The following is a 25771-nucleotide window of genomic DNA, read 5'->3' as shown; positions in this document are numbered from 1 at the left end:
GGGCTCACATCTATGAGACCACGTCGCAAAAATGTTATATAACCCAGGCCTGTTCCGTAACAGAGGGTCTCTACTGCGGTTTGCCTCGTTGTGGTCCAGACTGCACAACTGACTGTTCCGCGGGATTCATGATGAGACGAACATAGGAGTTCCTTGCGAGAATTGATATTCCAGAGCTTTATCCCTGTGGTGCCTACTTGTTTTTAGCACTGCCTGTGGCTGAGTCCCTGTCTACTTACCACCACCTGCAAGAATACGACCGTCATTAGAAATTGCAAGCGCATGAACGGAACCACTGTAGGTGGTTAAACGAGCTAGCGGCTTGTAACGCTGTGATTGTGTCGACTGCTTGAAAAATGTAGCAAAGAAAGGCATTGTTGCGGATAAGATGATCTACTGTAGTCGCCCGCTCATAGCATATTTATCTGTGCCTCTCATTTGTTGTCAGACTTTCTGCTTCTAGACTTTTGTTTTTCAGATAACAACTTCCAATTATTTCAGAGTACTGTACAATTGCCCTTCGCGACGGTGCAGCATTAAAAGGAGCACGTACAATTACCTTTACCAATCTGCTACAGTATTAAAATCCTTACGGAAGTTCGTACAATTACCCTTGCTAACCCACACTGCAGCTTTAAGACCTTATGGGGTTCGTACAATTACCCGTGCTGCAGCATTAAGACCCTTATGAGGTTCGCACAATTACCCTCACTGCAGTGTTAACAAAAAGTACATTTCAGATACTATTGTCGTGCTTGATTACTGGTTCGGCTCCCCACTGTTCCCGGCAACTACATCCCCGAACTAGACACCTATTACGAAGAGTTATAAAGTAGGTTATTGCCTTGGTAACTTAGGCGCCAAGCTCTAAATTTAAAAACCATACTACTACCATAATATTCATTGCCCACTTTCATTGCCCACTCTTATTGCCACTTCCTACATTGTTATCAATCTATCAGCATGGTGAACACTCGCACATATATCCTTCCAACATCTTCCGTAAGTTATCCCAACTTTTCTCGCACCCTTGTTTACCTTCAAATCAGACCCCTGAGCTTCACCTGCAGTGCAGGTTGTACTCTACATCGTGGAACAGACCTCGTCAGGTCATGATGTTGACACAATGCTCTGGTCACTCTCGCAGTGCTCAGTGCTTTCCAATTCCTGAAAGCCTCTTCGAGGAGGCTACTGTGCAACCTTATGTTCACAACTGCTTTGTCACTGTGCACGAAGGGAGACACACCTATCGATTCTGCATATTCTTCAAACGACATCTCCATCTTAGAGCCAACTCACTCCTCAGCAGTGGTGATCATCAGTTCCGAGGTGACGTAGTAGTTACAAGGATCGGAGTCAAAAACCCCTCTGTTGTTAACATGCGAGGGAGAGACAATGCACTTGCTGACTTCATAATCCACCAGTGAGTTGTTGAAGTCAACAGGTTTATCGAGCCTACATTAACCATTGTCAGCTTCGCACAGAGCATAAGCTGTCGTCCAAGAGCCAGGCTCCCACGTGATCTCACTCTTGTGAAACCTTTGAGCACTCGTGATAACTGTCGATTAGTGGCAAGGTGTGGAGCGTAATATTTTCGGCTAGACTGCAAATGTATTGTTTGTATTGTTATATAGTAGCAGAGGAGCGAAACCTCCCAATCAAGTTCTAAATTTATCATCGTGCTTGTGAGAGCGCAACACATAATGAATAAGCTTCACCCACTGCTAGACCAGGATGGGGGTTTAAATCTAAGCGCCTCTGTGTACTGAAGCTAGACAACCAAAAGGGTTGCGCACGTACGAGACCTATTTGAGTTTGAAATGTCTTAGAATTGTCATGGTGCAGCATTCATATCAAATACATGTTTGTATCTACGTTCTACAGCAGTTAGATCTAATAGCTGCAAGTCTTGAGAGCCGAAGCACACAGTTGAAAGGCTGCTGAGGAGGTATCAGTCATAGCCTTAGTAGGAGCAAAACTGCGAACCCACCTAGATTATCACTTCCTGCCCTTGCCCTTGCCTAAAGCCATCTCTCCGTCCTTCCGTCGAGCGCGACAGGACATATATTTCAGGCGTGTCATGATCATATCGCTGGCTGGCCATAAGTTGCTATAATTTTCAAGGTCTGGGAATTCGTCTAGAGCCTAAGATACGATGAGATCATCAACAACGTCGAGATTTGAATACTGTTTACCTTGTCGCGCACAGCTTTTAAAAGTATAGGACTTTGGGCAGAAGCACACTTCGCCGTGTCAAGGTGGTCATCAATAAGGCGATGCATATGTTTCTAGTTGTTTGTGAGTTACTTTGCAAGCTGAGGGCACACTTTGCGAACCTTGAACTTCGCATATGCCTTTGGATTCCAATCTAATGCCTCATAAAGTGTATACCCTCCACGCCCTGGGCGTCCAGGTTCACCAGTAGGTTTGGGGATTTTCGAGTCTTCCGATAAAATTATGCTTGAAGTTGAGGAGCCGCTGTCTGATGAAAAATCCAAAGAGCCGTCCGAATCTGAGGGCATAGGTGTTCGAGAACGGGAACACGTGAAAGCAACCTTCTTCGGGTATGGAGGGGAAGTGTGCTCAGAATGCTTGGGTGATCGCTTGGTAATTTTGGACTCAGGGGTGGGTGTGGACGACGACCTTGTAGTGGGGGCGACGATACTAACTTTAGGGACTAGAATTTCGTCGGCGACCAGTGTAATCGGGCGATGATTATCTTTGCAAAAAAGCTCGAGTTGGTCCGTGAGCATTGGAGGGAAGGGTGGTGGAGCACCAGGCTCCAGGTCATAGAAAGGAGGGACGGCTTTGGGAGTGTTGCGCATGATGGGATACAGCCGAATAGCAACACTGAACTTCAAGGAATTATTTATGAGAGGAAGCACTCAACATACTGCCATATTGGGCAAAAACAAAAACAAAAAACAATAAGGGGGTAGTCGTATCTGAAATAAGGACGTAAGCGTCAAATCTGAATATGTACATAATACAAATGGACGGTCTGTTCAACAATGACTATAAAGTTACCATGGAACCAACAACCTGAGTAGAAATGGATGCAGGAGCGACACAAAAGTTCTGACGGGACAATAATGTACCTGTGATTTAAGAAGACTCAGAACTATGATATTGTGCAACCGAACGAATGGATTACCCTATGAGTGTCGATGACACTAACACACAGTGCCCACGCATTGGGCCAGAAGACGTACAAACATCTCATGACGCAGAATTGTTTGACGACAACGACAACGACAACGACAACGGTTGTGAGAGCGGTACTGGTAACTTTTTGGATGCTCTCAGTCAACCTTCAGCCAGTGAAGCACGACCTTCGACCAGTGAAGCACGACCTTCAACCAGTGAAGCACGACCTTCGACCAGTGCAGTTCGACTGGAAAAGAGGGTCAGAAATGAACTGGTACGTTTGAATAGTGTGAATCAGCTTCATCGACTCATGGTCCTATCCAGGCGTCTGAAAACGTCGCTTTCGTGAAGTTGACTATTCACAAGAACTTCGTATGACTGTATATCAGCAAGAAGAACGAATTAACAAAATCATGGAGGAAGGACGGATGGTACGCACGAAAGACTCGGTGAATGTATCACCACTGATGGTCGTCGGTAGGCACACCAGCAAGTTGAGGAACGCCTCCAGGAACAAGAACACCATGCAGAAGTGGTATGCATGAGAGACTCGGTAGATGTATCCCTGCTGATTTGCTGATCATCGGCAGGTGCGCCAGCAAGCTGAGAAATACATTCAGGAACAACACCGTCTTGCAGAAGTGGTACGCACGAGACTCTGGATGCATTACCGCTTATTTACTGGTCATCGCAGGCGCGCCAGCAAGCTGAGGAACGCATTCAGGAACAAAGCCGTCTTGCAGAAGAAGAACACAAGTGTCATGCGCACGACATCGGCAAGAAGGCTCAGCAATTGGAAGCGGCTTTGAGAGAGCGGGAAAACCAACTGAACCATGATAAAAATGAACTCGAAGTGATTATGTTGTGCTGTTCAGTCAGACGTGTGCTCACAATGCTGATAGGTAATTCGCCAACAACGTCAGCAGCAGTACCAGGAGGCAGTAGAATTAACTGAAAGAAAACAAAAAGAGGTAAGGGTGAACACAAAACACCTAAACAATTCCTAATGGTATCAAGCAGCTGGAAGAACGCGAGAAAGTGATTGGGGCCGAGGTAGAACGAAGGTTGCAACTAGAAGTAGAAACCCTGAAGGCAGCAAAAAAGGCTGAGCTCGCTAACATGGAGCAACGGTTTGCGAGACGCGGTAGGCAACGGGATACAGCTATGGATATGGACGCAGACACCACCCCCATGAGCGCTCAGCAGCAGGCCAAAACGCCTCAGAAACCACACTCCAACACTCCATCCCTTGATGCAATCAAAAGGATCAAGAGGGCACGTGGAACAACGCGCAGGACGCGTCTGGTATCTGTGGCAGATGTAAGTACTAGACATGGTCAAAACTGGTTTTGCACTCATGCCATAGCAGGACGATGACCCTATAGAAACGCGTCAAGAATGATCACCCACGGTCGAGCCAGAACCGCTGCAATCAGGCGATGCTTTCCCTATGTCTGCGATGGAGAACGCGGTTTCCAGAGGCGTAGAGGCGGCACTCAAATGCATCTTCATCAACAAGGATCTTCTGGCAGTCATGAAGCAGAGACCTCGAAGGAAAAGTAAAAAAATGCAGGACGATGAAGTTAGGATAGAAAGGGCTGCAGAGTTGAGCCATGAAAGAGACTTCCTTCTGGTGAGCTAGAACTTTGACACGAAGAATTCTACTGAGCGTGGAGCAGGATGAAGTCCAGCGTCTCCTCCAAGAAAAATTGAACATATCTCAAGATGCAGATTTTTTAGCCCACGAGACAGCCGCTTGTGACATTGTGAACTCATACGAGCACGAAGATGGTCCAGGCCCTGACTACCAGAAACTCGCCTTTGATCTCGCAAATGGATCTAAAACCCCTTGGAATGCGAGGACTCTCGATTTGCTCCTTGAAGATTTGAAGGAGAGGGATGAGAAAGAGGGATGGGTAGTCCGAAGGTTGGATGGCTACTACAGAGAAATACTCGAGCATCGCTACAAGCGGCTGCGGACAATATGGAGAGAAGGGCAGGCAAAGGTCACAGCGAAGGGAACATTGGAAACTGGAGAAGAGGTGGAGAAGAGGTTGGTCGCACAGAGAGACAAAACTCTCAAATTGGTTCGTCAAGCAACCCGTCGACGAAATGTATGTCCACAATCTCGAAGTCGTTCAGATGCTAATGACAATGCCAGAAATATATGTGAAGAACAAAAGTTCTTCATCACGTCATTGAGTTGAAAAAGGATGAAACCGCCGAGGATCTCCCAACTTGGCAGTGGCTTCAGAGGCTAGTCAAGACGCTGGGAGACGATGGGATGAGTTCTGAAGAGAGCGACGTCGAGAATGATGTGGAAATGGTACTCCGGGTCAAGAATATGCCATGGTGTCATGAGGTAGAGAGAGAACTGAACATTATTGACCATCAGAGAGTGTTGGATGACGATATTTTCTCGCCCCAGGGTTCAAAGCCGATGAAAAGGATACGTGCGCCCGGTAATCCGAAGACTTCACGGAGCCCGATGACAGGATTACCCAAGGGCCTATACAATGGCGAATGGATTTCTGATCTTACTGAGCGGGAAGTTCAGAGGTTGGAAATGTCGAATGAGACGTTTAGATGGATAAAAGTGATAGTAGCGTAATATGTGGTATAGGTAGGTAGGGCAATATATCAGAGGTTGACCGACGTGCGTAAAAGGCCTGAAAAATCGCTGCCCCCTCCACTGTATGTACGGTGGAGGGGTTAACGGGATAGCTTGATCCACACGATCTAAAAAATGGAAGGCGAGTCGATCGATATACATGATGATGAGCTGCTGCTCCGTACATGGTTGAGACGTGAACGGCTGGATTGAAGACGTTAGACACTGGCTTTTGCGGACTGGACTGCATACCAAAGTTATGCATTATCGCCACACCCGCATGATCTAAAGGATCGCCGAGCGGGAAACCAAAGAAAGATGTGATGTGCTCCATTGGGAGATGTCATAGACGAGGTGTGGCATCCGATGTTGGCTTGAAGGTTGTGAGGAGGTGGTGGTGGAAATCCCAGTGGTCAAGAGCACAACGGTACATACCATCGTGCTCGAAGAAGATCATGGTGATTGAGAACGATGAGCTTGACGGTACATACCGTCGAGCTCGAGAATGTGTGGAACCATCATGATGAAGGTTCGAATATGGATGCTGGAACGAAAGTATTACATAAGCTATTTGTGACTATTGTGTATGTCATTGCCCGCCAAAGTCATAAGTCTTATGTATCCGGCCTGCTGCTTACTCCTTTCAACCTAACACAACCGTTTGTACTGTTGTGGTAGAAGTTGTTTCTCATTCTACGCGTCAGTGCAATTCTGGACTAACCTAGCACAACAGTTTGTACTGTTGTGGTAGTGCTTCAGTCTACTCTGCTATTCTACGGATCAACCAACCACCCTTTCCGATGACTACTACCAGTCTCAAAGTCTTTTGTTGTGATGACAAGGTCTACACCTCTCTCACCACACATTCGCTTCCAGAAGCGATACCTCACCAGCCTGCCTGGGACCTGCATGACCCCCATGACAGTTCGCCCGATGATAGTGATACACCACTCACCACACGCTGGGTGTATGCAGCTCGCCCGTGGCTTCCTCTTGTCCCTCTAAATCCTGACTTCGATGGACCGATTTTTGCATGCCTGAACCACTCCGCGTTTTCGCTGCGAATAGAGGTCGATAGACAAGGCAAGTATATACTCCATCGCGACATCAGGGAGAAATGGCGCAATTTAGAGCAGAAATTGCTCTGGTGCCAGGAACGTTTGGGTGCAGGACTTCTTGTTCCATGGGGCACTCTATTTGCACGTGCTCCCACTAGTTATGGGTACCAAAGATCCCATGTAGACGCTAGGCTTGCGAAAAAAGTTGCATTGAGGTCACGTAACTCATTTCTATGTACGTCCATTCCATTTTCATTACATTGCACGGTGGCTGACATACTTCTAGCAATCGTCGCTATATGTACATGGCACATCATGAGCCGCCGATATCGAGGTTCCGATCGTGCCTGGATATCTCTCTTAACCGATGACCCTACGTATCCCATCCCAGCTGAATGGGTTCTCGAGCTATCTCGCTCATTTGTAGGGGATTTGTCGACTAATGTACCACGCACCGGGGTTTTTATATCTTCCATCTACTGTCCTTGGGAGGCACAATTACCTATGTTTGAAGCATTCTCGATCCCAATCTGGGTCTGCTATGACGGCAACACTGCTGTCGACATCAAGTTGCATCATTACATCCTGTCCCCAAAAGCCATTGCCGATGCGATCGAGGCGCAGCAGTCGGGCCAGATGCATGCTGACAGCGCCTGGGGTCAGACACATGGGACGTGGGGTCAACCGGATAATGGAAGTGAGAGCGTCGTTGAATGGGATCAGGCTTGGAGTCAGAGTGGCCTCGGGTGGAATCTGGACGGTGGAGAACACCAGCTCGTATCAGCAGGTCCTCAGCAACGCGTAGATCCTCTGTTTCCGGTCCCAGAACGACTCAGCGGGCAGAAGCCAGGAGAGGAATACCATGTGTTCTTTGCGCGGCGCCACGAGGAAAATAAGGTGAAGGAAGCCAAGGAGACTCCAACTCGCCGGCAGTCACGTCAGAGCTGCGAGCGTTCAGCAATGAGCCATAGTATTCCCGGAAAATCCAATACGGCCACGGTGTTTGAATGGCAACCCCAAGACGAATTCGACGGCTTTCTTCTGCACATCCGCCTCACAAAGACCCAGATATCAACGACTTGGGGAAACTATAGTCGATCTACTAGGATTTATGACTCATTTTGTAATGAGTGGGACTTATGTGATGCGCTGGATCCTACCAGCACTCCCGAAGGCGACTGGGAAGAGGATCATTTCTTGCCTGTTCCCGCTCCTTCTGGTCCTCCTCCGCCCCCGCCCCCTCCACCCCCACTATCCAGTTTCATGCAGGATATCAAGAACTACTTTGGTCATCATGAGGTTGCACCCTTGTTGAATTACACTAGTGGTATTGAATGTTTTGCCTCAATCCTTTGTTTCCATCTCGGATTTCAGCTCACAGCATCAACCCACACAGCTCGTGACAGATCAACCACGTTTGAACAGTGGATTCAGAGGACTACGTGGATTAACCTATGCAAACTCATCGGCGACTCAGGCGACGATGTTGAATCTGTTGCAGATGCACAGAAGCGCATTATCACATGTTTCGTCGGTTATCTTGTCACCTTACCCAGCTCTCAGTTGTCTCAGATACCGTCTGATCTCTGGGACTTAGGACCTGATACCTCCCTGTTGGCCTTGAATGCAAATATTCGAGTTTCTTATATCCACGTGTCCGAGCAGCAGCAGCTCTATGTCATCCAGCCGTGTCTATCACCAAGTCTTGTCCCCTGGAAACTTGTTGTCCCCGACGCTGCCACGGCTCTGATGTGCCTTCGCCGTGACTGGGGGTATGACATCATGGAGATCGCGCGCAATCTTCTTCAAAAAGGAATAGCTTTCAAGACATTGCAGCCGATAGCAGTTCCGCCTTGCGCGCGACGCCCAGTTATGGAACTCCGCACATACTCGCTTGGATACAAGCCCCCTACTTTCAGCGCTGTATATGCTGATTATGTCGTGTATGAGCAGTATCGTCATGAGTTTATGAATCAGCCTCGTGCAAGAGCTGCGCTTCTTCACAAGGGGCTCGTATGGCGGTTAGCTTTACATAGCATTGGTTTTGATGCACTCCCGTCAGTTCTTGATGGCATCTCGCGGGAAGCTGTTCCATTCGGCCTCATGTTGTCCATTGATGGCCAGACTAACTTCGACGACGAGTTGTCGGAGGAAGAGGTGGATTTTATTTGCGGGACGTATTACATATACGACAGTAAGTTTCTTGCCCCCACAGGCAGCAGCGCTTACATTTAGATAATTAGATGCTGGAAATGTAGGAAAGATCTCTTGGTGGCCTAGACCTCAGGCTTGGGCTACGTCTGGATTGAACGTGGGGTTCTGGTCCACTCGATGTGAACACTGGTTCCAGAAACGCCTCGACAATATTCGAGACGGTGTTTCCCGAAACCGACATTTATCTACCAATGACGTTAATGGTCCAATGACCAACTCACAGTGGAAAACCTCTATCAAGTTCAATACAGGCACGAACAAAATGAGAAAGAATGTTCACGCGACATGCTGCAGTTTTCTTGCTACCAAAGCAAACGGTAAGAACATTTTTCTGTTGTCACTTTCACTTGCACATTTCTGAGTTCCTGCTTAGCATTTACAGAGAATTAGCGCATTCATAGGATACATGTCAAAATGATTTGTATATATCTGCTGATTTGGAATGATTGTGTTTCACTCAATGCGCTCTGACTCGTAAATTATCTTCATGAACATTGTTGTGACAATCTTTATTTCAGCCGCCACTGACTCTTCAAGGTGTATGCGCCCCCACCTTAATCGTAATCCCAGCGGGCTATGAGTGGGCAATTGGTGGGCAATGGGCGGGCAATGGGCGGGCGATAATCGGGCGATTCATTTTGTCTGTGGACCAAACTTGAAGTTTAGTCATTACATTTTGTCACCGGCGTAAACTTCAAATTTTCAGGGGCGCCTAATTGTTAGACAAAACTTGATACATTGACAAACATGTGGTGACAAACTAAACTTCAAGTTTTGTCCAACGTTTTACGTGATAATTAAGCTTCATATTCACGCAGACGCTGAAAATCTGTTTATATTTCATATTTTCATTAACGTGTGATTGGTGGGAAAACGGTCGCGGATGCTTCATATTTTCGATTTTGCACAAAATGCTGCCCAAATTTGAAGTTATGTACCCATCTTTATGTCAATTTAAATTTTAAATATTTTCTTCACATTTTACACAACATATAAACCTCTCCTAAATATCGATAACCCCGATGTGTAAGTCATCCTGGCTTGTTGCTAGTCATGTGACCTATCCAACTCCTGATGACAAGTCCAGAAAGAAAGTAAGAAATGTCACATGATGTGAATCCTTTGTATGTGTGTCTTTTCTTTGCTTTGTTTGGAGGGTGAAAATGACGCGAGCCTAGTATTTAGGGTTTTACTAATGTTTTTCCAGGACAACATATGTGGGAAATATTTTTCACAGTCACCTGACATGCGCGGGATTTTGTCTGGGTCATCACCATGGCTGACTAAGCAAAACTCATTGCAGAATTAAATGTACTAAAATATTCAGTCTGCTTGCATGCAAACTTGCAAAAGTGACCAAGAGCGAAAAATATTCCCTTAGCCTTGGTCTGACTTCAGGTCACAGGGAAAATGATTTCATAGGGTATAGGGCTCTTAGGAGAGTATTAGTCATCCATGCACCGAACCAGTTTGGTGCAGGTCAACGCTTGACTTCAGGAAAAGCTTCAATCCACACCGCAGATAACGCCTGTGGCTACGATCAATATCGAAATAGTGTCTGCTTGAACAAGCAACAAACACATACCAATGCATCTCCTGCGGAAAGAGAGGATGCTCCTGTAGCATCTAAGGAGTCAATCGCCAAGTGTCTGACACGGACTGCTGAAGAAGTGCCTGGCCAAATCATTGCTGAAAGGGAATGATTCTGTAGAGGCAGGGAAAGAAGGAGATATCCAATGCTGTCGCAATGACCAACACATTGTAAAATGGTGGTAATGTAGTTAGGCGATGCATTATGAGCTTGCAATGAAAGTGCAAGACATGCAAGGGCGGGCGGTTTACGGAGACTTAGGAGGACTGGGAGAATATGGGTCGAAGGTCCATCTAGCATAGTTATAGATAATGTCAGATGAGTGGTGATTTGATTGGTCCTCCAGAAACCACCAGGTCAAGGAATGACACTGAGGTTATTGATAGCAGGGTGGCGGGCCAGAAAACGAATGAGTGAGGATGGCGCGCAATCAGCATCAACTCGGAGTTTGACGAGCGTTGGAATGGCCAAGTACCACAGGAGCTTGTCCCAGTGTGCAGACTGAGTTTGATGTGGCTAAGTCAAAGCTTCTCCAAATGAGAAGAACAGATAGTCTGGATCGTGAAAGGAAAGAGCTTTGGGGAAAATAACACCCCCGAGGACACCTCAAAGGCTTTGAGGTGATTTGCACCTGTGTGTCTCTGAATTCAGGTTAGTTGAGCAATGGCTGATGAGCGAACAAAAAGACAAAATCCCATGCACGTAAGTTCTTCGCAGACGGAAGCATGGATGTTCTCGAGAAATGTGATGATCTGAGGGAGTATCGGCGAAACAAGGATGTCAAAATTCCACCTGAGTGACACCGTTTATGTTACTACTTAGTAACGTGAGAACGTACACTCTCGCGTTACTAGTTAGAGGGAATAATCTATACTACAGTACTGCACCACTTACTTCAGTAATCAGCAGTGACTTCGCAGGTACGTTTTTTTCCTCTCGGCTTTATCCGACGGTGGCTTAGCTGACTGCAGCATAATCAACTTTCGGCAATGTGCGGGCTGGGTGCCGACCACTCCCGCCGCTGGCGCCAACGTTCCCACAGCCTCTGCTCATTGTCTACAACGACAAGCACGCTATATCACTCAACCTTACCCAAATTTGAGCGCATTTTTTGCGCATCCTTTGTCTTATGGTCCTACTCTACTCTTGTGATGTTTTTTCAAGTGCATCTGTCTCATTTTAGCTACATATTCAGTGAGTATTTGTGTACCTTCTGTGTTCTGACTAAGCATACTAACTGTTGTTCCTCACCACCATGGGGAGACAGCGTCCGTTCCGCACAACGTCGCAGAGGGTCACAATGACCGTACTTCGTCATACAGGCCCACGGACCACATCTGCAAGCCTGACCCATATACGAGCAGACCGCCTGCGAGCTGAGAGAGAGCTCCAACTTCAAGCTCAAGGTGAGTGTACAAATCAGTCTTGTCTTTCATTCTTACAGCGACGTATGAGCAGATCAACGTCGCACACAGCAGGCTGCCCTCGCTGTGGAGGCTTCGCTGGAAGCTGGGTCGACTTTCGATACAATGGACCAGTTTTACGATGGTGAATCGTTGATGCAGCGTTCAGACAGCAGTGATGGCGACACGGACACAGACACGGATACAGACACGGACACGGACAGCAACAGTAATGAGGGCCGTTACTCAGTCGAATCCTGGCTACTCTCTGCCTATGCTAGGCTGCAGTTACAAAACAGGTACATATTGTATTTCTTCTACTCAGTCTTTCTGGCTAATCAAGGTTACTGCAGCTCGTTGAAACACCGTAGTGACCAACGGACACGAGAAGCACGCTACACCAATATGCACGCTTCATGGTGCTTGCAGCTGCCTGCACTGACAAATGCGTATCTCACTTGGAAGCATAACAGTTCGCTCAATGTCGCTCTAACTTCGGCTCACAAGTTCCAGGTCACAGCGGTGCATGTCTTTGGTACATTTTTTTTAAACAAAAGATTTCGTTACTTACATTTTCTAGAACTAGACTACTTTCACGATATCACACAACAGCACGAAGAAGTCGCGAATGTGTCTCTATTGCACGTGGGTCTACTCGGCTGCTCTCCTACTGCACCGACTGTTGCAATTAGCCTGCAATGTCTTGAGCTCTATCATCAGCTTCGACGACGGCAATCTTCATTCAGCATCCAGGCATTCACAAAGGTCTTGTGCGCAATACATAATGTAAGTCATTCTTTGTGCATGGACTTACAGCATTCTAATCAATCATTAGGTCAATTACGCGCAAACATTCCGTGATCAATTTTCGATCGCATTCGATATCTATCTCACAATACTTCGTAGTGTTCGGTCTCAAGTGGACATGGCACTCGGCCGCATAGATCCTGACTGGCGCCTTCGACATGGTTGTCCGCCGTGCACGTTTGAGGTCAGTGTGTTATTTTTATTTTAAAAACATCATTGTCTGATCTATTTCAACAGCAACCTAATGAATGTCCGCTGTATCCTGCCAGTCTCAAAGCAATGGATGGGAACAATTCTGCGAAATGCATGGCAAATGCCGGCAGTGCCGACCTCCGCATCTTTCCCAGCAGATACATGATTCCCCCTGATCAAGTTGACGTGTTCAAGGATGACATACGACTACGTCCTGGTGAACGCGGAGCCGATCAATTAACATTTTGCACTGACAATTGGAAAGCCGCTAACTCAACAGAGGAGAACACTGTCCATGTTTTTGAACAGACTGGTATCTTTCTCTCTGCGTGTCGACACGGAATCATTCAAACGGTCACTGAGATGCGTCGCAGTGGCGAGCTGTAAGTTTTCAATACAATTCAATATTATGTTGCTAATGATTTTCAAAAGTGCGAAATATCCTCTCGCTACTATCAATAAGCTTCTCGACGTCTTCGGTGACAATCAAGCCATTGGTAGTGATATCGGTTGCAGCTTATCTAAGACAGTCGCCGCCAGCTCTATACGAGACAAAGCCTTCGATCGTAAACTTTCGCTGTCAGTGAATGCATTCCACGGACACGCTCACAACCGCAAATGCCAGCTGCAGTATCACCCCATGTACCTACGTGGCTTCAGACTTGAAGATCTCGAAACTTGTGAACATATTTTTGCAAGCTCGAACGCTGCAGCGTGTCTCATTCGTCATGCATCGCATTTTCACTATGGTCAGTTCCTAGACCTGCATTTCGACCAATGGGACATGGATAAATATTTGGAACTCAGTGAGCGTTTATTGTCTGACTATGTAGTAATTCTGATTGATCTAATTGAAATTTAGGCCGCTTTATTTTCAATAACTACAAACAAGCGGTTACCCTGATTGATGATTTTACCAAAGAACTCGACGCCTACCGCTTATCCTTTCCTGACCAAGCCATGGATTTCGAGACTTGGGTAACCGAAGAACTCGCATATCTGGAGTCCGTTGCATCGGAGCCTGCACGCGACGCTCTTGCAGTCGATTACGTTGAAGCGCTTGAGAAGCTCAACACGTACCAGTAAGATTCATTTTACTTCGTTTGCATATATTTTAAAGTTCACAATCAATTCAGACAACAGTTCGACTCGTTTGGAACTGATAAATTTCTGACGTACTTGCCATCATCATTCACACCTGACTCTGGGTTGAGTGTTGCAGCTTCTCAATCAACTAAGCAGGCACAAGCGGCTCGGCGTGCAGTGGAACGCCGTCTTCAAATTCAAATCAATGTTGTTGAGGATCTCGAGACCCGCCTCGACATTGCTGAACGGTGGACACCTGGATATTCAGATTATCAGGAGACACTTGAATATAGCCGACGACGGAAATTCATTCGTGTGGTCGAAGATCTTGAGGGTCTTGTCGTCCAGCGCTTGTTTGAGTTGTCTAAAGCTAATCTCTCGTCAACCGGTACTAACTTAATGTTGATTAATGCATTCTACTGATGAAATCTTTCGCAGGCTATAAACTTCGAAGACAAATATCTTGAGCCATCGTCAAACGATCGGGTGCAATTCGTACTGCACTAGACAAGTACAACAAGCTCGCTGTCGTGCAAAATCCACGAAGGCCAACACTACAATATAGTGAGATTCTGTCTTATGTGGCCCTTGGCGAGTTTGATATCCTCAAACATTCACGACACGATATCCTGACCAAGCCTTGGAGCAACACCACACATCGTCAGATGGGTGTCAAGTACTTCAAGATTCTCCGAGCTCGTGAGGAGATTACTCGACTCAATGTTGAAATCCGCCGCTTGCACGCTTGGATCGATGCTGAGGATTCTGACATCAAACACGTGGCCACTGAGCTTGAGCTAACTAACCCTCCGCTTGCATCAGAAATTTGGAGGCTGTATCATCAGCAGCGGAGGGTCAATGATGTGCACCGTGTTCGTATCAATCGCATATATTCACTTGAAGGATTTACTGGCTGTGTTCCTTCTGATGTGACCGCAACAGATGACTCATTGGACTCTGTAGATGAAGTCTCAGTAGAGATGATTGAAGATGAATTAGAAGGAGACGAGGCGGCATGATTTGACTTATGTATTCAGCAGATGTCATTGTAGTTCTCTTCTGTGATTTTGCATTACGCACGAATTTGAGGATTGATTGTTAACGCATTTACCATTCCTTCAGAACAAGTCTTAAATTATTGCGAGGGGACAGCATAGCAAGGCTCAGAACACGATGTAAGGACTGAAGAAAGGGAAGTCCATGCTGCTACGTTGTTACCGTTCCCTCTGAACAGTGTAAGGACTGAAAAAAGGGAAGTCCATGGCAAGCCATGGACTTCCCTCAGTCCTTACACTGTTCAGAGGGAACAGTAACAACGTAGCAGCATGGACTTCCCTTTCTTCAGTCCTTACATCGTGTTCTGAGCCTTGCTATGCTGTCCCCTCGCAATAAGGCTGAAGAAAGGGAAGTCCATGCTGCTGCTACGCTGTGAAGACGAAGAAGTACCTGTGCCAGAATGCATACAATCACGAAGATCTTAAATTGATGGGTGTATTATTAGTAGTTATTGAATGATTGGATCAATCTTAGATTGATGTGACGTTTGTACGCCACATTGCAACTGCATGCAGTGTGCCGCATGTGCATCTGCCAAATACCTGCCTCATATCTCGCTTCATCCTGCACTTGCAGACTGTCCGCAACGTGTCACAGTCATTAATTAGGAGAGTCTCAAACCTCCCAGCCTTCAAAAGGCCAACTTTCTGGACGCCTTTTCAATCTTATTTTCACTCTTGCTTTTCATATCCTCCAAGTCTGTTACTTTCTGCAATCGCGCAACTTTGACTATGCCTACTTCAAACTCCACATTCACGACAGAATCAAGCGGCCCGGATGGTCGTCTGCCTCAGCCATTCCACCGCCTTCACTATTTAGACCTTGCAGTTGGCGCTGATGATGATGTACTGGTGCGCTTTTTCTTTCTGTCTCTAGAAGCTGTGTGCACTCACTGTTGATTCAGCACGACTTCATATGTATTCAATTCCATGCAACATTTGATTTCAACCGGCCAGTAAAACGTAGGTACAAACGAGGGCCTCAAGGACGCAGGATGTTCGCCATTAAATCTCCAGACATCATACTCAAAGCTACTGTGTCTCATCCGCCAACCTACGAGCTTGCCGATGCCATGAGTAAAATCACTACTACTCTTCTCAGCCATTCGCTCCCTCAGATTCGTGACTCCTGGTTTCCAAACAACTGTTGGAAAACGGTTGATCTGCCTACTAGACTACGATGGAGTGAGTTTTTTTGTTTTCATTTGCCTTACTGCCAACTGATTCTCATCTAGATGCTACCACGACTGACACGACGTCCAACAACATCTCCGATGTCGAGCGGATTGCTTTTAAACTTAACAACGGTGTGTTCATTCCTTCCATTTTGTTTTGACAAAATCACTCAAGGTCACACTCGGGCACTAAAGAGCTCACGCCTGCGGAGACCCATCCTGGTGTCTACGCTAGAGACACCACTGGTAGCCCATCTTGCTCGACGTCGCTTGATGCATTGGGCCCTGGCGCAATGGCCGAAAGTCGTCAGTTGCCTCAAGGTTCGGCTCCTGGTTACCCAGTTGTCCGAAATCTCGGCACTGAATGTTTGAACGGCTGTGTTGGTACCCCAAACACTCCTACCTTTGAGGACGTAAAGGTCATCCTTGCCCTGCATGATCTTCCACGTGGTGTTGTCCGTGAGATTCACTCTTGTGTTCTTCAAAGGGAAGGCTTCGAGGACACGCAGTGGCCATATGTTCTTGATGATAACTTGGTGCTTGAGCCTCGAAAATCTGCTCTTTTGTACGCTATCCATAATCTAGGTGAGTTTTGAGTTTCGGCAAAGGAGCGAAATGACTGAATCAAATTTTAGTGTCTTTGATCTACTAAGTACAATTTTTTGTAATGTTATTGCATGTCAGAATCTCATATCTTCTTTCGGGTCCATATTTTCGAGCGAGTGCCGTTGCTGCGCTGCTGTCCGATAAATAGCCCTCTATGTAAGTCAGAAATTTTGTTACTTACCTCGCCTATTCAGTTCATCATGGCACGCGGAAATACAAGCAAAGTCAAGAAAGTCCGTCCCCAGCTCACAACGTGTCAGAAGGCTGCGCGTCGTGCGAAGTTCATTGCACTCACTGATGATGTGAACGGTGCTCGCACAACCTACATGGACCAGGTTCAAGTCCTTGCCAAGAAACATGGACAGTGAGACCTTCTATCATGATACATAACGACAGTACTCCGAGGCTCAACAGATGCTACTAGCTCCGAGCGTTGGACGCGACGTCAACTTTACCTTGGGGGTCAGACGGTTTGGCGTTCTCGGCGTCCAAACGCGTGGAATGCATTTGTTCGCCAACGACTGGATGACATAAACAAAGGTGTGTGTATCTATATCACTTTGTGCTCAATTTCAACTCCTTTCCAGGCCTATCAAAGGGTAACCATTGGAAACTCACAGAGTTTATTGAGTCTCATAAAGAAACTCTTCGCAACGACTATGCAAGACTCTCACGCGCTCAAAAGAATAATTACGAAGTCGAGATTATCAAGATGCGTGCCGACAAGCAGCGCATGGTCCGCGACAACCCAAGAGCGGTCCAGCGCGACATGCAGGCTACTTTTGCTGCTATGGACCAAGAGGTACTTTCTTATTTTCTTCGTCGCTCGTTTTCTGACAGGCATATAATCCAGTGGACAGCTATTTGCTCCCGCCTCGGTGTTGAAGGCTTTTATGTGGCTGTCCGCGGTGGAATTGAGGACCTTAGTGGTCCCAAACTTTTTTTTTCAGAGAAGGCCGAGAAGTTTGTGCGAGCCGTTCTGGATCTTGAGCCTCGGTGCCTGGCATTAAAACTGGAAGCATTTGCTGTCTCTGGCCTTGGTAAGTTTCTATATTTTACTCTAACTAATGTGTTTTTGATGACGTTCTATTCCCGCAGCTGAAGACATACCGACTATATCAAGGGAGAAAAAATCCCTCAACCAGCTGGTCAGTGAATGTCGGACGCTCATACAAGACGAACTTGGTGAGCACCATCTCTATCATGGAGTTTTCATTGTTGCTGATGTTGATGCAGACTTTATCTTGTGCGAAAACAAACTCGCCAACCACGCGAAAATGAACTATACTAACTACGAGCACACCATTGTTGAACACTATGGCGTGGAGCTCAAAGGTTGGCCCTTCGAACTTCTGCCAGTCCGGAATCCCTCTAGTATTGGCGGACGCAAGTCAGTGCAATTATTGATCAACAGACTCATCAAAGAGACCTGTAAATGGACGAAGCTAACTGAGGAAGAGCTTGCAGACAGGATTACCAGCAATCATGCTCGGCAAGCAGCTGGGGAGACCGTCTACAAACCACGGAAGACGCGCACCAAAAAGACAGTAGAAAAGAGTGCTGCCATTGTTGAGAGTAGCAGTGAGAGTGACGAGAATGAAGGGGATGATGGGGACAATGAGTAATCATTAGCATTATTAGTACAGAGCACATGTAATTGCTATGGAAGTATAAGGGCTGAAGAAAGGGAAGTCCATCGTGCAACACTATTACCGTTCCCTCGAAATAGGTGTAAGGGCTGAAGAATGGGAAGTCCATGCTGCTAGACGTGTAAGGGCTGAAGAATGGGAAGTCCATGTTGCTAGACGTGTAAGGGCTGAAGAATGGGAAGTCCATGCTGCTAGACGTGTAAGGGCTGAAAAATGGGAAGTCCATGCTGCTACACCGCCCGTGTCGTGTAAGGGCTGAAGAATGGGAAGTCCATGCTGCTAGACGTGTAAGGGCTGAAGAATGGGAAGTCCATGCTGCTACACCGCCCGTGTCATGTAAGGGCTGAAGAATGGGAAGTCCATGCTGCTAGACGTGTAAGGGCTGAAGAATGGGAAGTTCATGCTGCTACACCGCCCGTGTTGTGTAAGGGCTGAAGAATGGGAAGTCCATGTTGCTAGATGTGTAAGGGCTGAAGAATGGGAAGTCCATGCTGCTAGACGTGTGTAAGGGCTGAAGAATGGGAAGTCCATGCTGCTAGACGCGTGTAAGGGCTGAAGAATGGGAAGTCCATGTTGCTAGACGTGTAAGGGCTGAAGAATGGGAAGTCCATGCTGCTACACCGTCCGTGTCACCATCGCTGCCGTCTGAACGCTGCATCAACGACTCACCATCGTAAAACTGGTCCATCATATTGAAAGTCGACCCAGCTTCCAGCGAAGCCTCCACAGCGAGGGCAGCCTGCTGTGTGTGACATTGATCTGCCCCATAGCGGTGAGGAACAACAGTTAGTATGCTTAGTCAGAAACACAGAAGGTACACAAATACTCACTGAATATGTAGCTAAAATGAGACAGATGCACTTGAAAAAACATCACAAGAGTAGAGTAGGACCATAAGACAAAGGATGCGCAAAAAATGCGCTCAAATTTGGGTAAGGTTGAGTGATATAGCGTGCTTGTCGTTGTAGACGATGAGCAGAGGCTGTGGGAACGTTGGCGCCAGCGGCGGGAGTGGTCTGCACCCAGCCCGCACATTGCCGAAAGTTGATTATGCTGCAGTCAGCTAAGCCACCGTCGGATAAAGCCGAGAGGAAAAAAACGTACCTGCGAAGTCACTGCTGATTACTGAAGTAAGTGGTGCAGTACTGTAGTATAGATTATTCCCTCTAACTAGTAACGCGAGAGCGTACGTTCTCACGTTACTAAGTAGTAACATAAACGGTGTCACTCAGGTGCAAAATTCCAGAAAAGCGTGATGTATGGCACCAATTTGTAAGGGACGGATTGAAGGAAGTGCGAGAATGCAGATAACTGTTGGGCTCGCACTTCAGAATCAACCAACACAACATCATATGTGGTGGGCAGAAGTGATCCATCCATATCCAAGTAGACAATATGTCAAAGTTGGGCGAATCTACATGGATGTGAAACAGGTCCCCTGGGAAAGTTGGAAAGTTCCGGTTGGCGAAAAAGAGCAGGCCAGCAATTTCTCTCAACAGAGAACAAACTTGTGCGACATGACACATATCTTGCGCTCCTAGAAGAGCAACAATAAGAATGAGGATTTCCGCCAGCAGGGACCAAATGAATGCTGTGGTGTTACAAGGCTCATAAAGTTTTATGCGCTTGATTGAAAAGGGATTGAGATGGGTGTCCGCTTTACGTTTCAAGAAGATGTCAGACTACAGCCGAGAGATCAGTAGAGCACAATATATGGGTAGGTTTTCACATACCGCTTCTCTGTGCAAATGCTTCGCTGTGAGGCTTGTAAAGTCGGTGTTGCAACGATTTATAGTTTCAGGTTGAAACTTGATAGTAGCAACCTGGTGTATGTTGCCTGTGGAATATGACTCTAAGATGCGTCGTTTTCAAGGGGATAACGAATCATCAAAATTGATGTTGCGCTGTAGGACACGAGCTGGCGCTGGGCTCGTATCGAGCTATTTTACAGTACACGTCAAATACCCATCACATGCTAATCACTTCCCGATGTTATCCGACGCTAACCCGCCAACCCGACGTTTAGGCCGCATCGGACCCGATGATTTCCCGCGCACTTGTCCTATCCGTGTCCTGTCCTGTCTTGCTAGCCCCACTAGGTGTGTAGTTCATTATTTCGCACATTACTCACGTCATAGCCAGCGCTATTACATGTTTTCCCATAGTCCGCAGCGCCTCATGTTTATTTACATGTACTTCGGATCCGAAATACTCCGCCGCTACTTTCGCCTACGGGTTCCGCATTTCTACGTACTTACATATATATTGGACTGACCTCGAGCATTATTCATTATCCAAGTAGAGGGGAGCAGTTCCCCGACGCTTAGTGGTCAAACCCGATATTTCGTAGTTCTTAGTTGATATTGTGAATATCATCGCTCTTTCATTATCCGTATCAGTCATTGTTATTATTGCGCACACCGCTCGCTCTTCCGACGCTCGCTATAGCGTTACTATTAGTTTCCGACACCCCGAACCCGAACCCGATAACCCGAAACCCCGAAAACATCGGACCCGACGCTTTTGCATCGGACATCGTAAATATACCTTCGGACATTGTTTACCGCGCTTGGACTATTGATCACACATCACTCACTTACCCCCAAGACTATTCCCAGACCGCAGACCCCTGGGTCGAACGCACTTGTCAGGCAAGTATAGCAGACTAGGCAGTGCAAAGACCACAACACAAATACATCAGTTTGGAGCCACCTTCGTATAGCCCCTCTCAGTATTGTTGTCTCTACAGTGCTTCAGGGATCGTGTCTTGCTTTTTTGGGTGGCAGCATCCTGCTGACTGGTGTTCGTGTCCTGTAAAATAGCACTTAGCAAGAGCATTATACCTATGAAAAGCCTTACTGTGCCAGAGGTGGCAATCATTGACATGGAGTCCCAAGACTGCATCTAAGAAATTTTTGTAAGTCACCACAAACAGAGGAATTGATATACAGAGCAGACATCACGAAAAACGGGTTGTCGGCCAGAGATATGACTTGGCAAGTTTCCCATCACAAGATATTGGAAGGATTGAAAATGACTGTAATGATCTATGCCTGCTTTAAATTGCTCAAAGTCTGCAAAGGCTTATTGTTTGGTCCTGGAAGGGGGGAGTGTATTGTTCAGCCCATAGTAGGTTTCAATAATTGCGGAGGGATAAAACAGAAACATTTTATCAGCGGCAGAGGGGATACCCCATAGCATCACCTGGAGAGGGAATAACCAGAAAGATTCTGACTATGATCTTGATCTTTATCTTGTTGATACAGTATGGAAGCGAGTAGGAAATACAATTGAAACGTTTCCAAATGACTGTCAAGGCCTTATTTAAAAGTTATAATACACGAAAGCTGGATCACACAACTTACTCATGATCATGCCGTTCACATCAGCATCACCTTGCAGCAAAATCACTGCTGTCCATTGCAAACGATTCAATCCCTACATTCAACCCTCACAAGACATCGGCACATCAAACAAAACAAATACAGCACCAGTCACAGCACCTCTAACAAGGGGGCTTGCTATGTATTTCAAGGAGTACAAAGTTCACCGAGAACAGGATGCAGTAAGTATAGATGAAAGCTCATAATCGAACACTCACTCACTTGCTTAACTCCAATAGTCATCTGCCCCCATGCTGACGACATACAACTCCACCTGCAATCGAGGTGGAACCAATCCTTCCTCAAGGCAACCATGGTTGTGTTTTTCATGCAGTTCTTGTGCGTGGGCGATTGGGCCAGGGTTGTTAAAGGAGACCTTGGCCCAAAAATCGGACAGGTCATCTCGACTGACCTTCCTACTGGTTCTGTCATGCTAGAATTGATCTTAAGTGGCCACCAAAAGGAGATTGATGTCCAAATAGAGGACATAGAACATATGTTCCAGGTCGGCGACACAGTTTGAGTGGTAGCAGGCCCATATTTAGGTGTGGAAGAGCACATCATTCAAATGGTAGATGATGTATTTCGTCTTTGTCAAGCCATCTCAAAGGAAGAGGTGAGTGTCTCTTTTCAGTTGAACATTGCAAAATCATCTAACACATGGGTATAGGTGGAAGTTTCGAAGTACTACCTAGACCACCGCCCTCTGAGTCACACGATGCAAGGACGGCTGCCAACACAGCAACTTTTTGAGCCTCCCCCCGATATTGAATCCATCCAAATAGGGGATCACATAGAAGTACTTGTGGGACAGCACACAGGGAAATCTGGTATCATACGCTGGTTGCCCAAGGCATCAAACAATCTATGGTTTCAAGATGGATCATTAAGTATCCCAGTTCCCATTGCGGCTGTTCGGCGGTGAAGGTACAACAATTCAGAGAGTGAGTCTGAACAATGTTGGGTCTTGCAGAACCTAGCTGCTATTCGACCCTAAAGGGTTTCTGGACCAGGCTCAAGGCTCAGAGGAGAGGAAATATCATGAAAACTTGCTGAGTACTCTGACTCCTACTGGTAACTGGTGAAAAGATAACTTGCTTATGTAAGCTACAAAAGTACCAACATAAGGTAAGGTAAAAACAGTCTCTACAAGCCCAGCCAGAAATGAATCCCTACATCTCATGGGAACTTTGAATCATGACTGTCCCCAGTCATCTACCTATGCAAACCAAAGCTAAGCTAAACTAAGAAAACTACTAACCTGGGGGTCCTCAAACACCTTTTGTTTCCTTGACGCGTATGCCAGGTAAACTGCGCCAGTGAGTGAGGGTCAGGGCAATCCAATAAAACGATGACCCCAGCACCTGTTTTCCCTGACATCTCTTGTGCCAGGCGAACCGCATCAGTACTGGGGGACTGGTAAAATGATAAAAACGATAAAATGCGAAGTGGTGGTTGCGCGGATGACGACGGGAAGTAGACGGATAGAAAGAGGCGAACGAGGGCTTCGAAATGAGTATAGGGTCGACTAGGTTTGGTGAAGAACTGAGGGAGATATGAAGGAAATGGTGAAAACATGCGAAAATAGCGAGAACGGCGAGTAGCGAGGGCGCGGGTGGGCATATCGGGAAGTGAAGCGGATGGATGGAAAGCGGCGGTGAATGCGGTCAGAACGCGCCTAAGGCGATGGGCGCGCGATCACGGGGCGACGAGATATAAAGAAAACGCAAAAATTGGGGTGAAACAAATGGGGGGAACGCGAAAATGTGGATAGCGAGCGAACAGCTGAGCGCGCGAAGGCGCGGATATGCGCGAATGAAAGCCATGAACAAGGGCTTCAAAACGGGTATAGGGTCTATGGGGTTCCGATGCGAAATGGGCTGGTGAAAGTGCGAAAATGTGCGGAGGTGCAAGAGGGAGGAGGAGGAAGGGGTATGGTGCAGGGCGACAAGGGCTGGTCCTATCAAAAAGCGGCTTGGGGCAATGGACAGAGCCACTGAGGGATGGTAAATGACCAAAAGAGCTAGATGAGACAGGCCTTAGAGCACCCAGAAAACCCTTATCTCTTCTCAACTTCTCAAAAACACCAAAAACTCGATAACTCCACAACTACTGCTCCAAATTCGATGAACCAGGGCTCAAAATGACCGGACGGACGTGGGAAATACGACCCTACGTTTGCGAGAGATCCGCTCGAAAACCGCGTGAGAAAAACGCTTATCAATGCGCTGGGGAGGAGGACAAGATGCTGAAAAGTGGGAATTGTGGGAGAAGCTGGTAATGAATGACTGTGGTTGGATAATAGGCGAATTTGGGGGATGATTGGTGAGCTTAGAGAGCCTAGAAACACAAGAAACCCTCGCGGTGGGCTCCAGTTGTAGAAACAACAATACAGAGAGGAACAAACTATGCTCCTGACTGTATCTGTAAAGGTTGTAAGGTCTCGCGTTGCCTAGTCTGCTATACTTGAGACGACAAGTGTGTTCGACCCTAAAGGGGAAGCGAGTGCAGCAAGGATCTAGTAGTGCGCGCCGAAGGCGCTACTGGTCGGCTGATGCGAAGCACAGGAAGCGCGCGTGCGCGTGAGCGGAAACAAGTGAGAGTAAGAGTGAGTTTGCTTAAGTGGTGATATGATGCAAGACAAGAGATGTGAGTGCGAGGTGCCAAGGAATAGATTGCAACTATACTCTGCTAGGTAGTAAGTGGGTAAGTGGGAGGTAGAGTGCAAAGTTCGAAACTCCCTAATAGTATGTAATGCTGGCGCTTATATGGCGCCTAAGCACTGTCATGCGGAGCCGAATCGCTACCGAGTAAGGTATGCAAAGATATATGTATGTAAGTAAGGGTCCATGATAAAAATAAAGGTGGAACGATACACAGATAAGAGAAATGGAAACATACACACTAGAGAACTTGGTGGACAGTGGATGGATGCTTCCGGATGGCTGGCGCTATAGGGCGCTCAAGTGCGGGAAAGTGCGCGTGTGTATACGTCGTGAAGCGCGGGAAGTGCGCGCGCATGTTGCGCGTTGCGCGGGAAAGCTGCGCCTCATGTAGGAATAGCTGCGGACAGCATACAGAGTGATGCTGCAAGTTCGTGCTGTGTACTCCCTAGTGAATACTGCCATATCACACCATGAGAGGCATGAGTCTCTACAGCGGATCCCCAACCTCCAAACACTGCGGTATATGAAAGACAGGGGTTATGATGTCAAACCCAGAGATGTTGTGAGAGTCGCCTGTGGGCCAGAGCACCCAATGAAAGGGGTCGTGTGAAGTGTCAACTTTCTAAGCACTCATTTGACTATACTTTCTGAGATTGACCACTCACTAGTTAGTACTCGTTCTCCTCGGCCCATCTATGCATGTCTGACTTCTGACAGGTGAACGTTCCCATCGGATTCGTCATCAAAATACACAACACCAGCTTGGATTCTTTCAAAAGGACATCGGGCAAGAAGTTTTTATTGTTGGAGGTGACCGTAAGGGCTACCGAGCTACGTTGTATAGTTTCAACTCCAATGATTGCATCCTTGCCTTGCATGGGCAGCAGTGCACCAAGATGGAACTCAAAGACGTTGTTACCAGGTAAGCGACACACATATATTTGTGGTGAATTAGTTTCATAGGGTATTTTAGGTACGGGATGAGGTTGAACGGTATTATGCTCGAAGGAACCAATATGATATCTTTCTGCGAGATGCGGCGAAGATCGTTGTAGCACTCAGGCTCGCGCTGAGCACGTATTCAGCTAATTCCCAATGCATGTCAAACACTCGAATCACTTCCCAATG

At 46.9% G+C, this 25771-nt stretch overlaps 11 protein-coding genes across 11 annotated transcripts; 8 read left to right on the top strand and 3 right to left on the bottom strand.

Moving 5' to 3' along the window:
- Nucleotides 1-1064: 1064 nt before the first annotated feature.
- On the top strand, nucleotides 1065-1427 carry HD556DRAFT_1243189 (uncharacterized protein; the record flags this gene model as incomplete). The annotated part of the gene is made up of 1 exon (XM_041298348.1): nucleotides 1065-1427. A coding segment is annotated over one exon (363 nt), but the record flags the coding sequence as incomplete, so codon positions are not given.
- Nucleotides 1428-1998: 571 nt separating this feature from the next.
- Nucleotides 1999-2825, bottom strand: HD556DRAFT_1446693 (uncharacterized protein; the record flags this gene model as incomplete). Its single annotated transcript, XM_041307142.1, has 3 exons — nucleotides 1999-2145; nucleotides 2196-2288; nucleotides 2337-2825. 3 exons carry the CDS (start codon nucleotides 2823-2825, stop codon nucleotides 1999-2001), a joined length of 729 nt encoding a protein of 242 aa, XP_041156924.1.
- Nucleotides 2826-3157: 332 nt separating this feature from the next.
- Nucleotides 3158-4549, top strand: HD556DRAFT_1446692 (uncharacterized protein; the record flags this gene model as incomplete). The annotated part of the gene is made up of 9 exons (XM_041307141.1): nucleotides 3158-3421; nucleotides 3472-3492; nucleotides 3537-3578; nucleotides 3629-3682; nucleotides 3738-3791; nucleotides 3842-4000; nucleotides 4050-4118; nucleotides 4168-4467; nucleotides 4517-4549. The coding sequence occupies 9 exons, from the start codon at nucleotides 3158-3160 to the stop codon at nucleotides 4547-4549; spliced, it is 996 nt and encodes a 331-aa protein (XP_041156923.1).
- A 382-nt stretch (nucleotides 4550-4931) lies between these two features.
- On the top strand, nucleotides 4932-5566 carry HD556DRAFT_1208589 (uncharacterized protein; the record flags this gene model as incomplete). The annotated part of the gene is made up of 2 exons (XM_041296523.1): nucleotides 4932-5261; nucleotides 5351-5566. Coding segments are annotated over 2 exons (546 nt in total), but the record flags the coding sequence as incomplete, so codon positions are not given.
- Nucleotides 5567-8688: 3122 nt separating this feature from the next.
- HD556DRAFT_1243200 (uncharacterized protein) lies at nucleotides 8689-9391 on the top strand (the record flags this gene model as incomplete). Its single annotated transcript, XM_041298349.1, has 2 exons — nucleotides 8689-9010; nucleotides 9060-9391. The coding sequence occupies 2 exons, from the start codon at nucleotides 8689-8691 to the stop codon at nucleotides 9389-9391; spliced, it is 654 nt and encodes a 217-aa protein (XP_041156921.1).
- A 1119-nt stretch (nucleotides 9392-10510) lies between these two features.
- Nucleotides 10511-10921, bottom strand: HD556DRAFT_1446689 (uncharacterized protein; the record flags this gene model as incomplete). The annotated part of the gene is made up of 2 exons (XM_041307140.1): nucleotides 10511-10558; nucleotides 10616-10921. 2 exons carry the CDS (start codon nucleotides 10919-10921, stop codon nucleotides 10511-10513), a joined length of 354 nt encoding a protein of 117 aa, XP_041156920.1.
- A 1000-nt stretch (nucleotides 10922-11921) lies between these two features.
- On the top strand, nucleotides 11922-15128 carry HD556DRAFT_1446688 (uncharacterized protein; the record flags this gene model as incomplete). The annotated part of the gene is made up of 11 exons (XM_041307139.1): nucleotides 11922-12027; nucleotides 12080-12323; nucleotides 12378-12559; nucleotides 12605-12810; nucleotides 12860-13015; nucleotides 13069-13240; nucleotides 13289-13406; nucleotides 13456-13829; nucleotides 13886-14105; nucleotides 14160-14497; nucleotides 14578-15128. 11 exons carry the CDS (start codon nucleotides 11922-11924, stop codon nucleotides 15126-15128), a joined length of 2667 nt encoding a protein of 888 aa, XP_041156919.1.
- A 768-nt stretch (nucleotides 15129-15896) lies between these two features.
- On the top strand, nucleotides 15897-16991 carry HD556DRAFT_1446687 (uncharacterized protein; the record flags this gene model as incomplete). Its single annotated transcript, XM_041307138.1, has 5 exons — nucleotides 15897-16016; nucleotides 16070-16349; nucleotides 16400-16471; nucleotides 16535-16924; nucleotides 16975-16991. 5 exons carry the CDS (start codon nucleotides 15897-15899, stop codon nucleotides 16989-16991), a joined length of 879 nt encoding a protein of 292 aa, XP_041156918.1.
- Nucleotides 16992-17370: 379 nt separating this feature from the next.
- Nucleotides 17371-18570, top strand: HD556DRAFT_1243217 (uncharacterized protein; the record flags this gene model as incomplete). The annotated part of the gene is made up of 4 exons (XM_041298352.1): nucleotides 17371-17485; nucleotides 17533-17989; nucleotides 18069-18130; nucleotides 18182-18570. Coding segments are annotated over 4 exons (1023 nt in total), but the record flags the coding sequence as incomplete, so codon positions are not given.
- An 84-nt stretch (nucleotides 18571-18654) lies between these two features.
- On the bottom strand, nucleotides 18655-19125 carry HD556DRAFT_1446685 (uncharacterized protein; the record flags this gene model as incomplete). The annotated part of the gene is made up of 2 exons (XM_041307137.1): nucleotides 18655-18870; nucleotides 18919-19125. 2 exons carry the CDS (start codon nucleotides 19123-19125, stop codon nucleotides 18655-18657), a joined length of 423 nt encoding a protein of 140 aa, XP_041156916.1.
- Nucleotides 19126-22117: 2992 nt separating this feature from the next.
- On the top strand, nucleotides 22118-22902 carry HD556DRAFT_1311079 (uncharacterized protein; the record flags this gene model as incomplete). Its single annotated transcript, XM_041300492.1, has 4 exons — nucleotides 22118-22159; nucleotides 22217-22316; nucleotides 22577-22593; nucleotides 22648-22902. The coding sequence occupies 4 exons, from the start codon at nucleotides 22118-22120 to the stop codon at nucleotides 22900-22902; spliced, it is 414 nt and encodes a 137-aa protein (XP_041156915.1).
- Between the last annotated feature and the right edge of the window lie 2869 nt (nucleotides 22903-25771).

The sequence above is a fragment of the Suillus plorans genome, assembly GCF_016647745.1.
Source record: "Suillus plorans strain S12 chromosome Unknown HD556scaffold_55, whole genome shotgun sequence".
Classification (NCBI taxonomy): domain Eukaryota; kingdom Fungi; phylum Basidiomycota; class Agaricomycetes; order Boletales; family Suillaceae; genus Suillus; species Suillus plorans.
Note: the sequence above shows the minus strand (reverse complement) of the source record. Positions and strands in the feature narration are given on the sequence as shown.